General features: G+C 39.3%; 1 protein-coding gene and 1 non-coding gene across 3 annotated transcripts in view; both read right to left on the bottom strand.

The window, feature by feature from the left end:
• RAB3GAP2 (RAB3 GTPase activating non-catalytic protein subunit 2) overlaps nt 1–16,757 on the bottom strand; it is a 105,579-nt gene that overhangs the window by 36,707 nt on the left and 52,115 nt on the right. For both annotated transcript variants that reach the window (XM_005905559.2, XM_070385501.1), the window contains exons 9-17: nt 16,651–16,749; nt 10,112–10,260; nt 8,682–8,761; nt 8,472–8,561; nt 6,729–6,868; nt 4,782–4,998; nt 4,089–4,232; nt 3,576–3,658; nt 3,156–3,220 (exon numbers count right to left, since the gene is read on the bottom strand). In XM_005905559.2, the coding sequence (XP_005905621.1) occupies nt 3,156–3,220; nt 3,576–3,658; nt 4,089–4,232; nt 4,782–4,998; nt 6,729–6,868; nt 8,472–8,561; nt 8,682–8,761; nt 10,112–10,260; nt 16,651–16,749 (1,067 nt within the window). The remainder of the gene's footprint in view (nt 1–3,155; nt 3,221–3,575; nt 3,659–4,088; nt 4,233–4,781; nt 4,999–6,728; nt 6,869–8,471; nt 8,562–8,681; nt 8,762–10,111; nt 10,261–16,650; nt 16,750–16,757) is intronic.
• On the bottom strand, nt 13,827–13,958 carry LOC138991295 (small nucleolar RNA SNORA36 family). Its single transcript, XR_011467324.1, has one exon. It is a non-coding gene; the product is annotated as a small nucleolar RNA SNORA36 family (small nucleolar RNA).

Raw genomic sequence — 16,757 nt, 5'->3', positions numbered from 1 at the left:
ACTAGTGGGTTACACACAGCACTTAAAGTTCACACTTGTCCTTTCATATCAGCATGTTAAACTGAATTTTGAATTATGAGATTAAACAGTATAAAAGGTACGCTATGAATGTGGCATGAGACAAATAACAAATAACAGACTTCATCCAACAACAACTCTGTGTGTCTGTTGGGGAGAAACAGGTGCAGAGAGAGGGCAGCTCTGGAGGTTGGGCCGGCCTAGCATGAGGCAAATGCATGGAGGATATAAAGAAAGTGACCCAGGGACTTCCCTGGTGGTCCACTGGTTAGGAATCCGCCTTTCAATGCAGGGAACACAGGTTTGAGCCCTAGTCAAAGAACGGCTGCCTGCAATGCGGGAGACCCGGGTTCAATCCCTGGGTTGGGAAGATCCCCTGGAGAAGGGAATGGCAACCCACTCTAGTATTCTTGCCTAGAGAACCCCATGGACAAAGAAGTCTGGTGGGCTACAGTCCATGGGGCCACAAAGAGTTGGACACAACTGACCGACTTCACTTACTTACTTACAAAGAATGGCTGCCAGGCAACTAAGTCTGAGCACAAGAGCCTGTGTGCCAAACTAGAGAGCCTGTGCACCACAACAAAAGATCCCAAATGCTGAAACGAACATCCTACGTGCTGCAACTAAGACCCAAAGTAGCCAAATAAATGAATAAAATATTAAATAAAAAGAAAGTGATCGAAAAAGGCAAATACCTAGGAAAATGTCATCTGCCTCTGTGTGTCTACTATCACACAAGTTAGCGGCTCACTGCCTTACTAATATTATTCAGTCTTCAAAGTCTAAACTGGTTTCTTTCCTCCCTTAACTGTTGTAAAACAATACACAAATTTAACTATTAGGTTGTTTAGTATTTTTTATAAAATTCATAGCTTCATACGAACTTCAGTAGTATTAAAAAAATTAAGGAAACAGTTTGTACTGTTCTAAAGTTTCCTGATTTTATTGTTCTATGATGTAAAAAAGATGGTATTAAAATGAGAAAAATTATGTGGGTTCTGACCCTCCCTTTCTAAGATTGAAGCCCTAAACTGCTCTCCACATGCTCACTCTGTCAAAAGAATCACATTTAATAATGGAAACTTTGCCCCAAGGAAAATGAGAACCTATTAGTACTGTCAGTGGAGTGGAAAACACAATTAAAAGTCAGAAACCTGTCAGTTTTACAATAAAATGATAGTGTTTTTAGAAAATGAGTGCCATAACAGAAAAAGAGGGATAGAAAGAAACCAGTATTCACTAAATCATCCTACTATTCAGATGCTGTGTATTATGAAAATGACACATTTGGTAAGGTCCTATTTGAAGGACCTTAAAAGATATAAAGAGGAAAAAGCTGGGGAGCTAGGACTAATACACATGAAATAATCAGAAAACAAGTGTAATCAGCCCTCTGTATCCATGGGTTCCTCATTTACGGATTCAACCAACCATAGACTGAAAATACTCGGAAAGAAAAAAATTCCACAAAGTTCCTAAAAGCAACTGTGAATTTGCCCCATACTTGCAACTATTTACACAGCACTTACGCTGTATTTACAACTGTTTACATAGCACTTACACTGTGTTAGGCATTACAAGTAATCTAGAGAGGATTTAAAGTATACAAGAGGATGTGCGTAGGTTATATGCAAATACTACACAATTTTATGGGGCTTCCTTGATAGCTCAGTTGGTAAAGAATCCGCCTGCAATGCAAGAGACCCCAGTTCAATTCCTGGGTCGGGAAGATTCTGTGAAGGAGGGATAGGCTATCCACTCCAGTATTCTTGGGCTTCCCTTGTGGCTCAGCTGATAAAGAAACCACCTGCAATGTGGGAGGCCTGGGTTCGATCCCTGGGGTGGGAAGATGCCCTGGAGAAGGGAAAGGCTACCCACTCCAGTATTCTGGCCTGGAGAATTCCACGGACTGTATAGTCCACAGGGTCACAAAGAGTTGGACACAACTGAGCCACTGTCACTTCACACAGTTTTATAAAGGGACTTGAGCACCTTCAGATTTAGGTATTCACAGGGGGTCCTGGAATCAACGCCCCCGGGGAATCTGAGTGAGACTGCAGTCATTAGCCCTCTGTTCTGATTAAAAGCAGAGTTCAGAGGGATCCCTGAGGACCAACGAGCCATGTCAGAACCCAAGCAACAACGGCAGGGATTTGGGTAAGAGGAGTGGCAGTAACGTAACGAGCTACCATATTACAACCAGGAGCCTGGAAAAGGCAACAAGTCTTGATTATTCCATGAGAAGCTAAGAAGCAACAGGGCCTCTTCTACAGTATCAATGTGAATGTAAATTAGTACAAGTATTTTGAGAAGTAATTTATCAACAACCAGCCAGAAGCTCATACCCTAGAGATTCCACTCTAAGGTATAAACTCAAGAGAAACTCTTACATTTGTGTGCCAGGAAACATTGTACAAGGATAATCATACTCTTATTGTTGGTAACAGCAAAAAACTGAGAACAACGTAAATGTCCACAGACAGTGAATAAATAAATGACAGTCACAGAGTGGAATTCATACATTACACGAGTTAGCTGCAGGCAGCAATGCAGACAACTTCCAGAAACACAATGGTAAGAGAATGGAGTAGGTCACAAAGAAGACAGAGTAGGACTCGATTCACTTCAAGTTCAAAAAAGTGGAAAATGCATCACTATGTTTTAAAGGAGTCATACAGAAATGCTGTAACTACAAAGAAAAGCAAAAGAGGAACACAAAATTCTCAACACTGGTTACTGTAGGAATGGGAGAAGGGATGGGAGGAGGAGGGACATGCAGGGAGGGCTCTTCAGAGTTCCTGGTAACATCCTGTTTCCTAAGGGGGGTGGTCATACACAGCTTTGTCTTATTATTATTACTTAATTTGAATATATGCTATGTATGGGTTTTCGTGTATATAAAACACACATACTTCCATGTATGGTAGTATTACTTAATCAAAAAAGAAGAAAGACAAAAGAGACAATAGAAACTTTTGCATAGGGATGTAAAAAAAGGATGAACATGCATAAAAACACAGAAAGAGGATTTTGGCCTGTCATGTTTTTGGAAGGAAATAGGAAAATACAGATTTTATTAAGAAGGGAATATAACAGTCACTTGGCAGGAAAGATCTTTTATTTTATACACTTACTTGTTTTTTGGTTGCAGGGTATTTAATATCAAGAATTAATTCCTTTATTTCTGTTTCAATCAAATCTAGAAAGAAAATTAACCAAAATAAAATTTTGGTTCACTTTTACGACAGGTAAACTTTATTCTAAAAGAAAAACACATGTATTTGCACTATCAGTCAGTCTGAAGGATTTCTGAGTCCTCTTGGAAATTACTGTTTTATTGTTACAAATTTTAATAATCCCTCGATGGCATGCTTCATCCTTCAGAATAATTCCAATAAAAGCTATACATGATTACTTGTACCTCATCTCATTCCACAAAGGAGTTGCAACAGCTTATAAATGCACTAAAGTGTTTTGCTTGCTCCATTTAGAATATTCTATTAATTTTAAAAATGCCATGACAGTATCCTTCATTTTTATTAAAGGACACCTACCAAGATTGGGACATTTTGCTTTCAGCAAGGTTCCCAGTTTCTTCACTAAGTGCATGTCCTTGGCTCGTTCACTCTTCTTATCGCTAAAACAAAAAAATACAAGTTCTTAAAGAAAGTGAAGCTGTCTTCCTTCTAATTCTGATACATCCAAATTTCTTTTTCTTTTCTACGCTTCCTATTTAACTTTAAAGGGATCAGTCCAGAGAGAAATAAAACAATAGCTACAAAACAAAGCTATATTTAAAATGAACAACCAACAAGAACCTACTGTATAGCATAGGGAACTCTGTTCAGTGTTGTGTGGCAGTCTGGATGGGAGTGGAATTTGGGGAAGAATGGATACATGTATATGTATGGCTGAGTCCCTTTGCTGTCTACCTGAAACTATCACAACAGTGTTAATCGGCCATACTACAGTACAAAATTAAAAGTTTAATATATATATATATAAAAAAAAGGACTGGGAAAAGTCAGTAGAGGGACATTAATAAGTTGGCATGCGATACAACTTACCTCAATGCTAAGTGGAAAGGAACACTGACTGTTTTCACACTTCCAGACACTGGATCAACCAGGCAGATCTGGTAAGTCTGGGGCTGCCAACTCTGACTAGTAATGTTATTTAAGCCCATTATTTTATAGCCAGGATACAGAAGCCTGAGGAAATCACAAACCAATAATGGTAAGCCACGGAGTTTATATGCTGCAACAAAAGATCCACGTGATGCAATGAAGATCCAGGGTGCCACAACAAAGCCCCAAGGCAGCCAAATAAATATTTTAAAAAAAGTAAAATAGAACCTAACTGCCAGGGTTCTACCTTGTTAAAGTGTGCTAGAAAATCACATAACCAGGCTGATGTCACAGTGGCAAACAAAGCACTCACATGACTTCGTATCATCACCAGGGGAATCGGAAAGAATCTTTCCTTTCCAGCCTCCACAGTGTAAGAAGGGATGGGGACAAGTGGGGCACCAAAGCTGACTTTAATTCAGTAGTGTATCACGGCCTCCTCAGTCAGATTCCTTTGTTATTAAACACTTAATCCATAATTACATAGCAGCCACTCATGGGGAAAAACCACAATAAAGGACATTTTAATTCTCAACCAACTTGCAATCTAATTAAGTAGCTTTAAACAGAAGCTTTACTTGAACAAAAGCATTTCTTTTTGCAGCCAGGAAAAGGCTAGGGTTTGCGGCTTACCTGCAGTACTTTCCCACGTTGAAAGCGCCAACTCGAGGGCCCTGCTGTGTACTCCACACTTCTAAAATGCCCCTTCGTGGTGCATAGATCACAAGGAACTGAGCCACTCGACTTGGACCCTGAGGACTTCCAAATGGGGAAAAGTCTCCCTTTTCTGGCACTCTTTCGTGGAGGTCCTCTACAATCTGGATCCAACCAGTCTGTGCATCTCGATACCCTTAGAGACAGAGGAAAAGGAAAGCCACTTAGATATGGAATCTAGGTTTAGCAGAGCCTTCTGAAGCACTCCGTAATGTTTTAGTCAGGGGGGCTCAAGAAAAGCAATAAATGTATATTCTCTTTTATTATGAAATATATTAAACACAAAAAAATATAATTATGACAAATCCTAAATCGCCAAGTCTCTTTAAAATGTCAGTTTGCTACAGTTGGTTCTGATCACTTTCTTTTTTAAGAAGAAATCAGTTATCATGGAAGGTTCCCTGATTTCCATCCCTTCCTCCCTCTCTTTAAAAAATTCTGGAGAGATTTTAAGGTTCAGATTTAAAGTATAAATCCAATTAAAATAGAAGATCAAACTGGTTTCCTGCAATTCAGGTCCCTTGGTGGCACACAGACAGAGGGAGGACATGGGCTGCAGAGCAACGGGAAACAACGCCAGCCTGTGAGAAGGAAAATGCAGCTGACATGCCTTCCTATTCCCTCTCTTCCCAGTAACGGGGAAGAAAAGGACAGAGTGCGCCAGCTGCAGAAGACAGGCCACACGGCAGTCATAGCATCACCAGAGTGGATCTGGACCAACTGGTATATATTCTGGAAAAGTCTTGCTGAGAACATACCCTTGAAGTTATTTCAGAAAACAAGCACCATGTCGGGAGAAATGATGTATCTGCTACCTTGAAACCTATTTCTAAAGACATTTAAACATGTGGCAAGTAAACACTGCAGGAATTCTTTGGCAAGAAGGTAAAAGCGGCCTCAGTCAGGTCCAGAGTTTAAATTTAATGCCCTCAAATCCATTATTCCTCACAATGCTAAAAACAGACCAGATTGCATCAAAATTGTGGTTTCTAACTAACAGTCTCTGCTTACATGTTAATATTAAAGATGATTACAAACAATGAATTCTCCTCTCCTCCTTCGTCAAAAGGATTTATTTTATTCAGGTTGAAAATGTGCCAATATATTTTTAAGTCTCCCTTATAGTTAGGTTTGCTATGTGACTAAGTCCTAAATAATGTATTGCAGAAAAAGCTTGGCAAGATTTCTGAAAATAACTTCAAAGTAGACTAAGGTGGTAGTCTTTCTGTCCCCTTCTTCCTTCCTGGGATGCATGTAAGATGGCTGGAGCTTCAACAGCCATTTAGACCATGATATAACCTTCATGGGGAAGCTACATGGAATAAGACTGAGTTCCTGAGGATGTCATGTGATATCATACTGATCCTGTACATAGCTCTGTGCTTGTCACTAAATGTAACTTTTAACAGACAATGTTACCAAGACACTTAAATGAACTGACCCAGGCATATGGATATGGAACTCAAATTTTAAAAAAATGAATCTTGCTAGGTTTTGCCATCTTGAATCTGAAACACCCAGCATTCCAGTTTTGGAAAGATTTGATTCAAGCACGGCCCTGCAAACTGGAATGAACCTTGCAGGGGCAAGAAACTGAATTCAGGAACTGACAATGTGAGAACTGAAAAGAAGGACATAAGGAAGAGTTTTTAAGTACCTATGCGTTGGTCAAACTTAAAGGATGTGTCAGTTGGACTATGGGTCAAATGTTGTTGATATGATCTGAGTACATGATTAAAAAAAGAAAGAAAGCAAGCATAAAGAATTAAACACTGTTATCAATGAGAAGCTGAAGAAGGATAGCACTGTTCAGCTACTGGGGTAAAAAGCTAACTAACTTTTGTCCTGGATTTTTGTAAGAAGTACCTTTCCACATGCGTATTGCAATTCCTCTAGCTACATCCAACAAAATAACTCTGCCAAAATCATCTGTTACTGCTGCCAGTGTGTTACATGGAGACAGACATATACTTTCACCATGGCGTCTAGAATCTGGAAGCCCAAATCTGATATTTAAAAGAAAAAAGAAAGCAGAAATCAAAGTTCAATCTAGAAATAAATAAAAGAATAATGAAATACAGCAACAAAACAGACTGAATCTGATTTTACATTAATATAAAGAAATATGAATTTTGTATGGATTAATAGTTAAATTTATTAACTAATCACAACAGACATTTTATAATACAAAATACATAAGGAACTTTCTTCTATTATATAATAATACCTAAGTCTTATCTCAGAGATATTTGATACAGAATACCCACAACCTTATTTTTTCAGAGTATCAAGTACAACTATATCTTTCCTTGATTAAGCAATATGTCATATGAAACTACCCTGACAACCAATTAATTTTAGAATACTTTGCTCCTACACTCGCATCTTTGTCTATATTTTCTTATTTCTAATCTTTTCTCTTTCTTCTTCTCTAGATAGCATATCCTGCTGATATCAGTGTAACTGCCTGAAGCAAGAACTTTCCTACTTCTAAATAGTTATCTGTATACTGTTCTTGGTCTATAATCAATCCTATTAGAACTGTGGGTAAAATAAAAGTAAGGAAGTACTGAGAAAGAACCAGAATAGCTCATTTTGAAAAAACTTCCTGAGACAAAGTACTCAGAAACTTTGTTACATCCATGCAGTGCATAAGGCCATTTGCCTTATTTCTTCATACTTGGGTGACTGGGGATGTGATATGTTAGATGGAAAAAACTCTAGAAGATAATCTTCAATACATTTTGAAGTGACGTGAAGTTGCTCAGTCGTGTCCGACTCTTTGCGACCCGGTGGACTGTAGCCCACCAGGCTCCTCCGTCCATGGGATTCTCCAGGCAAGAATACTGGAGTGGGTTGCCATTTCCTTCTCCAGGGGATCTTCCCGACCGAGGGATTGAACCCAGGTCTCCCGCATTGCGGGCAGACGCTTTAACCTCTGAGCCACCAGGGAAGCCCCAGTAGATAATTAGCTATATCTCTTCAGTTGAAGAACATCTAAAAAAAGGGAGAGGTTTTTATTTCCCTTCATGGTGGTACTTTATATTGAGTAATAAAAAAGGATATAAAAACAGAATCAAGCAACACTCATGCCCTCTCCCTGCAAAACCTGACAAATCCACTAAATATCCCCCAGTACTGCTGGAACAAACAAGGAAGCATAAGCCAGCATTATTCAAGCATAATGCTTGAATATATGTGATCCCATTTTTACTTTTTTTTTTTTAAGAAATCACTATGTCCTTTTTAAGGTTCTACAGCTTATCAATAAACTAAACTTTTTACTGAAAGAAGTTCAATAGCTATCAAAAACCCAATATTTCTACTGTACATCTAAGTGTACAGTGTTGTAAGCACACACCCAACACACACACACACAAAATAAGCCATCTATTACATGATGGGGAGACAAGTGTCATTAAAACAGATAGGAACCACTCTTCTCATGAAGTTTACATTCTGGTAGAAAACATCAGTCTCACATTAATGACTTACAGGAGCTCCAAAGACTCAAGAAATCAATAAATCAGCTAAGCACATGGAAAGACCATACATTTAACAGTCCATTTCTAAAAATACTAAAATGCAAGAGGAGCACGACAGACTTGCCTTACAGCTAATGGGGTAGCTGGTTCCACCTTGGGTTTTTGCTTCTGGAAAGCTTCTTCTTCATGCTTGCTCTTCCAACCAAGCCAACCACTGAAAGAAAGAGCATTTAGACTAAAACCACGGATTCCAGTGTTTTAATGTGCAGACCATCCAAATACAAGTTAAAACTAAGTGAGATGAAAATTAGATTATTTAAACTGATGTCATTACCTGGCAGCATTAAATAAAGCGGAAGTGAGTTTACTTGCCACTGCAAGTGCAACGTGAGATAATAGTGGTTGTGTGCTTCCCTGAAAAACAGAACATTTGAAAGATGACAAATAAACAAAATACACTTTCTAAATGAGATGCACTTTAAAAAGGTAGGGGGTAGAAATATAATCAGAAGTTTTAACTCTACAGTTGAAAAGTAAAATCACTAATAGTTTATAATCTTCATGATTTCCCTCTTTAAATTGTAGTCAATTAAAAAATCTAAACTAGGACATTGCTGCTGCTGCTGCTAAGTCGCTTCAATCGTGTCTGACTCTGTGCGACTCCAGAGACGGCAGCCCACCAGGCTCCCCCATCCCTGGGATTCTCCAGGCAAGAACACTGGAGTGGGTTGCCATTTCCTTCCCCAATGCATGAAAGTGAAAAGTGAAAGTGAAATCGCTCAGGTTGTCTACTTGAAAGCTATACAGTCGTGTCCAACTCCTAGCGACCCCATGGACTGCAGTCTACCAGGCTCCTCCATCCATGGGATTTTCCAGGCAAGAGTACTGGAGTGGGGTGCCATTGCCTTCTCCGAAACTAGGACATTAAAATGGCCTTATTCTAACAGGGCTATTGATTTCTCATCCATACTGAACTAGCTCTTTTCCCTCTTTTTAAAATATTTTTTTCAGTCAGTTTTTATTTAGAAATACTTCATATTGTACAAAACTTATTTTAAATTTAAGTATAGCTGGTTTACAATGTTGTGTTAGTTTCAGGTATACAGCAAAGTGATTCGGTTTTATATATACACATACATTTCAGATTCTTTTCCATTACTGATTATTACAAGATACTGAATATAGCTCCCTGTGCTATATAGTAAATCCTTGTTGGTTACCTATTTTATATACTGGAGTGTATATCTATTCATCCCAAACTCCTAATTTATCCCCCCCCACCTATTTTTTAAAAATATATTTTTGTTAAAGTAAAAAGACTGTTTGGACAATTCTGAGAAGGGCGCTTTTTATGTTAGAAATCAGAGCTGCCAAGTCTAATACCTAAATCTCCCCAATTTTAGGGAGCAGTTTCACCACTTCATCAGCTATAGTTGGCAGCTCATTCTATCTTTACAATTCCTCATTTACTCAACTCCCTCATGGGCCAACATCACTAACAACTCTAATCTTCTGACTAACTGCACCAATATTTTAAGACAACTCAAGTAAGAATTCGGGGCATCAGAAACAAAGAAGGCCGCTTATTTTACATTGACTTTAGTACATTTTCAGTTAATCTAAAGAATTTAGAAGAAAGTGAGTTGAGACTAATTTCAGCTTATACTGAAACTTACAAATGTAAACTGCTTAATCTTTTTAAGGCTATTACCATATCCAATTTGTATATACGTTGAAAATCAAAATCAATGATGAAACACTTACCTCTAAAGCATAGAAGAAGCCTGTAAATGGACTGGACCCTACAGTGATATACTGAGACATGGCTGGTGGGCTGTTTTTAATTGCTGCATTATATCCACCGATATTGGAGGCAGTCTTCATTTGATCAAAAGGGGACAGAGTCATAATACCTAATGACAAAACAGCAACAATATGTAATTTTAATGTACTGAAATGACACTGTCATTTTAGATTACTAGATTTTTATTAGAACTCCATTCTAAAATGCTAACTGCTGAGTGTCATTTAATAGATAAAAGTCATTTTTCAAAGCTACAAGATCAATGCCATAAAACATCCATAAGATATTAAAATTGCCATCTACAATTCCTCTAAGCTATAAAATGTATAAAACAATTTAAGCATTAATTTTTTAAACAGATAAAAACTTCAAATGGTACAAGAAGTATAGAATCTACCAATATCTCCAGGTATAAGTTTACTTTTTTGAGGTAACAACTGAAATATTTTCTTACATTGCTTTCCAGAAATGTAGGTACATAAATGACAGCACACCAAATCAACTGATGTGTGCCCTGTTTTTTAAATTTAATAAAATATCAAGGAGACATGCCTCATTCTTGGCAGTCACTCAGAGTATTCCACTGTGTGGTCATGCCATAATTGATCTGACCTTCTGATGGACATCTGAGTTGGTTCTCACTTTTACCACTACAAATAATGCTGCAATATATGACCTTGACAGATCTTTGTATACCTATATATAAGCTCATCTGTATGGCAAGTCCTCATCAACAGAAGAGCAGGCTCAAAAGGGGATCTACATTTGTAAACAATTTTATTAAGTGCTGTGACACGGCATTCCACAGAGGCAGTGCTGCCTCACGTCCACACCAGAAAGGCAGTAGAGCACCTCTGCTCCCATATCCTCTCCCGAAGTGAAAACAAACCCTTTCAAACATCTGCTTTTTAGTCCAGAAATCCCCAGCCTTCCATAATGAAGAGTTACTGCTGATCTCCCCATGGCGCTAAGAGTAAATGTAGACAATGCTGAGGAGCAGTAGAGGAAAAGCCAACATCATTTAAATTCACCTGGGCGGGAGAGAGAGGAGGGGGCAAGTGAGCTTAGAGATCTAGAAAGTAAAGATCTGCTGCTAGATTTCGTCTCGGGTGATGTCTTCCAGCTCAGATGCTCCTGGTACATAAAGACAGCCAGTTCTGAACACAAACATACTGCAGAATGGAACAGGAGTTATTCTCATTTTCCTATGTATGTACTGCCTCTATTTTGAATGCATTGCTCCTGAAAGAGAGTCCTGGGAAAGGAACTGCTTTTCAGGTGTTCATAAGTAAACGTCTTACTGGATTTAGGATTTAAAGTCATCAAATTTTAATCCTTACAAAAGTTGACCTATTCTGAAAGATTAGAATGCCTGTTCTGTGTTTATGAATGAATTCATGATTCAATATACAAAGTGTTTTTATGACATGATTAAATATGCTGACTGTACCAGCACAAAATCAAAGGCCGAATGGTATCACATATAAATTGAAATTTTAAGTTTCAAAATGCTTTCTCTTTGTACTCTACACACTATAGGTGTGTGATTTTGTTTTTTGAGTCACCAATTTTAGCATTATTTTTCACTGATTGAAGATAAATGAAAATATAACTTACAGTCCTTCTTTTTCTCTCCATATTCTTCCAATATAACCATATCTCAAATTTTAAATTAAATTCACATTCACCCTTCTCACTATAAAGAACTCTAAGCATTACTGCTGAGACGAGCTGCCTACTGTAATTACACTGCCTTAAATGTACATTTTTTTTTCCTTCTGAATTTGTTACTACCTTGTCTTTTAGGGTTTTCCCTGAACATCTGAGGCCTTTCCACACTGTGAAACACCTTACAGTTCTTAATGTAAACTTCCGTAAGGTTAAAGTCACTGGATAATTCTCGAGGCCTGTATACTGGCTAAAGAAGGTCACTTTGATAAAATGGCATTTGAACAGACACCTGTTTGAAGTGAGGGAGAGAGCCATGTGACTAGCTGGGTAAAACTCCAGGCAGAAGGGACAACTGCAAAGGCTCCAAAGTGGGAGGACGCTTGGTGTAGCGGAGGAGCGAAAGTAGATCAGCGTGGGGGAACACAGGGGTGAGAAAGGGGCAGTTCTGCAGGAGATACAAGGCCTTTGGGTTTTATGAGGAAGAAGATGGGAAGCCGCTGGAAGGTTGTGAGCAGAGAAGTGGCAAAAATATGATTCATATTCTACCAGGATCATGTTAGCTGCTACTGGGTAAAGACATTTTAGGACAAGAAGAAAGGCAGCAGAAAGACCAGTTAGGATTTTCACTTCCTCAGTAGCTCAGGCAAAAGGCAACGGTGGTGTGGCCTACCATGCCGACAATGATGGAGAGGAGACGTGGTCAGATCCAGATTTACCGTGAGGGCAGCTGAGACAAAGGTGGACTGGGTGAGGACCGGTGAGGAAAAAAAGAGAATCAAGGATGACTCAAAAGCTTGTGGTGCAAGCAAGAGGAGACAACAAGAGAGAAGCACAGAGGAGGACCAAGTTTGATGGGAGAAGTCAAGAATTAGGTTTGGGATATGTTAAGTTCGGATACCCCGGGGGAAGCGTTCACCAGGAGCTGGAAAATGAGTAAGAAGTTTAGTGAAGTCAGGACTGGAGTCAAAATGGAGATGCTGTGAGCTGATTTCTTGTTCTTGTGTTTCAGAGCTTTGAAAATAGGGGGTGGAAATAAATATTTATTCTTAAATGTACTCCAATGCAGCTTTCATTCTCACCATTCCACTTAAACTTCTAAGAATCAATGAACATTGTCAAATCTCCTTTCTTGAATTCTGTAACGCATTCCACAGTTAACCATTCCCTCCCAAATTTATACTGATAATCTGGACCTCTTCCCTGACCTTTAGACTCATGTATCTGTCTACCTGGCATCTCCATTTGGAAGTCTGCATCAGAAGTTAACCTGTAAAAACCATAACTCTCTACTCGTTCACTCCTACCGCTTCCTTCTCCTATCCTCTTTTCAGCCACAGCCCGAACATTCACCCAGTTGCTCACACTTAAAAACTAAGAAATCTCTGATTCTTCCCTTTCTCTCTTTTCTAATATCCATCCCTTAGCAAGTGCCAACTACATCTCCAATCTGTTTACTCTCTAGCACCACTGCCTCCTCCTGAGACAAAATCCTCATTCTCTCTTGTTCCAACAAACTCTTTGCTGGTCTCCTTGCTCTCATTTCATTCTCCTTCAGGTTTTGACCGCATGCCATCCCCTCTCCCCTCTAGACCAGGCCTCTGTCTCTGCTGCTTTCTCTCCCAGAATGCATATCCTACATTCACACAGTGGCTGCTTCCCATCCTTCGTGTCTCAGGAGAGGCCTTTGCTCACCTGTGTACCTAGTCCCCTCCTTCCTTTACTTCTGTCATAACCCTCTGCTTATTTTCATGATGCTCACTAACATTTTGTTATTACCATATTTATTCATTTGGTTTAATTGTTTCTCTTTTGTCTCCCCATCACAAGAATCTAAGCTTCATCAGGGCAGCGGTCCTGTCTGCCTTGTATTTCTAGCACCAAAACTAGTGTCTGGGACACAACAGGTATTCGTTCATTTCTTTGTTGAATGAGTTAATCAGACCTTTACATAAAGATGTACATGGAATAAAGCTCATGGCATGCCCCCTCTTTTTTATTTTTCCATTTTGTAGGCTGGGAGATAAATGAATAGAATAAAATTTTCTATCCAATCATTTCTCCTAGCCTGTTTCAATGTTCCAAAGTTTAATTAACAGAACAAGGAAGTCACCTTGAACTGAACTCAACACTTTGGAGTTTTGCAACATTTCTGTGTTCATAAAAAGTAAAGATAAATGGAATGTCTACCAACAATGTGCTTATTACAGATTATAGGCAGACCTTGGAAATATCGCAGGTTCAATTCCAGACCATCAAAAGAAAGTATCGCAGCCAAGTGAGTAAATGAATATTTCGGTTTCCCAGTGCAAATAAAAATATGTTTATACTATACTGTAGCCTGTTAAGAGTACAATGGTATGGTGTCTTAAAAAACAATGAACATACCTTAATTTAAAAATACTTCATTGCTAAAAATTGCTAACCATCATCTCAGCCTTCAGTGACGCCTAATCTTGTCGCTGGTAGAGGAGTTTGAAATATTTCAAGAATTACCAAAATATGACATAGAAACATGAAGTGAGTAAATGCTTTTGGAAAAATAGCACCCAGAGATTTGCTTGACAAAGGGCTGCCACAAACCTACAATTTGTGAAAAATGTAGTATCTTCGAAGTGCAATAAAGCAAAGTGCAATAAAACAAGGTCTATCTGTATTCCATATAAGAAATGCAACAACCCACAAATGCGCTCTGTGTCAGGTATCTTCAGTTCACCCCTCTGGATTCACACTCCTTCCTTCTCTCCCTCCTGGTGTGTGCATGTTATGAACCCAGACTCTGAGCTGGATTCAGACAATGGGAAGCCCCACCAGGAGGTCAAAGACAGAAAAGAAAATGAAGTCAGGATACGTATTTCCTTGGGACCATTGGCCAAAAACCACCCTGCTCTTAAGCTGCTGATTCTACTCATTATCTCGAATGAGTAGAATTTAGGCCTAGGAGGAGCTAACAGTTGCACTGCTAATGAGCCCTGAGACACTGGACTATCCAATTCAGTGTGGTTCTCCTATACTACGACTGTATAAGTAGTTTCTCAGCAAAACCTCATCCAGTTATCTTATTTTTTCTTTATCTTTTATGTGCTATTTGAAAACTCTAACAAGCATATAATATTAAACAGAAAAAATAGGAATATATTTAAAAATAACATTTCCTTCTTCTCTACCGCCATTTCTACTCTTAGGTCAGAAGCCCATCACTTCTTACTGAGATTATCATAGCTTTCTTACTGCACTTAAGTTTCTCGTCTTGACCCATTCAAGTGATTTTTCCAACAGGCTAAGTGATAGTACCATTTTCTTGTTCAGAATCTTTTAAGGACTCTCAACATGGTGATGAGAAAAATAAAACTTCCTGTGCACAGTATCCTAGGCCTTCACAATCTGGCTGCTCCTCACAGGCTGGCCTCACTCGGGCCAGTTGTCAGTTTCTCCTGCACACAACGCATTTCCACCGCCATGTGAACCTTGTTCGCTAAACTGCCTCCCTGATGCTTGCCCTCCTGGCCAAATCCCACTCATTCTTTCAATCTCAGATTGAGGTCAACCTCCAGTTCCCTGATTCCCTTGGGCTTCTCCTCTGCCCCCACCCCGGAGGAATAGGTCCACTTGCTGATTCTGACAACTGTCACATGCTGCTGCTGCTGCTAAGTCGCTTCAGTCGTGTCCGACTCTGTGCGACCCCATAGACCGGCAGTCCAACAGGCTCCGCCGTCCCTGGGATTCTCCAGGCAAGAACACTGGAGTGGGTTGCCATTTCCTTCCCCAATGCATGAAAGTGAAAAGTGAAAGTGAAGTCGCTCAGTCGTGTCCAACTATTAGCGACCCCATGGACTGCAGCCTACCAGGCTCCTCTGTCCATGGGATTTTCCAGGCAAGAATACCGGAGTGGGGTGCTACTGCCTTCTCCCTGTCACATGCTGTGATACTGTAATTGTTTTCACATGTTTCTCCCAACCAGCTACATGCATCCTGACAGCAGAAACCAAGTCTCTCCATCTCTGCATTCCTCACACCTAACATAACAAGCCTTCAAATACAGGTCACAAGAAGACATACGCTTTGCTCTATACTTTGTTGATCTAAATGTTACATTTTTAGAAGACTGATCTGGCAATTATATGAATCAAACTCATCTGTATAAAACTTAAGTCAAATAGTGGGTGATCCAAGACTGTACAGTAGGGACTTCCCTGATGGTCCAGTGGTTAAGATTTTGCCTTCCAATGCAAGGAGGTGCAGACCTCCCTGGTCAAGGGAGCTAAGATCCAACATGCCTCATGGCCAATAAACCAAAACATAAAACAGAAGCAATACTGTAACAAATTCAAAAAAGATTTTTAAAATGACTCATATTAAAAAACAATCTTATAAAAACAAAACAACAAAAAAACTGTACAGTACTGCTTATGCTAAGGGCATAATTACTAAAACCACTACCATTCCTTAAAGACATTAACTTCATCTCTAAGTCTAAACTACCCTCCAAATGTCTCACTGAAGACAATGATTTTCTTTTCACATGAGAATAAATGTTATTTGCTACGTTGTGACCAACTCTTTGCAACCCCACAGACTGCAGCCCACCAGACTCCTCTGTCCATGGGATTTCCCAGGCAAGAATACTAGAGTGAGTTGCCATTTCCTTTTCCAGGGGATCTTCCAGTATCCAGGGACCAAACCCATGTCTCCTGCATTGGCAGGTAGATTTTTTTTTAACCACTGAGCCATCAGGGAAGCCCTGAGAATAAATCTACATTTCCAATAAATGAGATACTTCTATTAAAAAGTATAAGAAGTTCCAAAAGAACTGGAACTAGTAATGGCTTACCAATACTAGCATGATCAATAATTGTGTCAATATCTTGTAGACCCCATTTCTTATACGCTAATGGTGGTGGCTGGATGTTCTCATTGCCTGATGCTGCAGCTGTCAAA

Source organism: Bos mutus, chromosome 16, assembly GCF_027580195.1.
Source record: "Bos mutus isolate GX-2022 chromosome 16, NWIPB_WYAK_1.1, whole genome shotgun sequence".
NCBI lineage: Eukaryota > Metazoa > Chordata > Mammalia > Artiodactyla > Bovidae > Bos > Bos mutus.
This window is presented reverse-complemented; position numbering and strand designations above follow the sequence as displayed.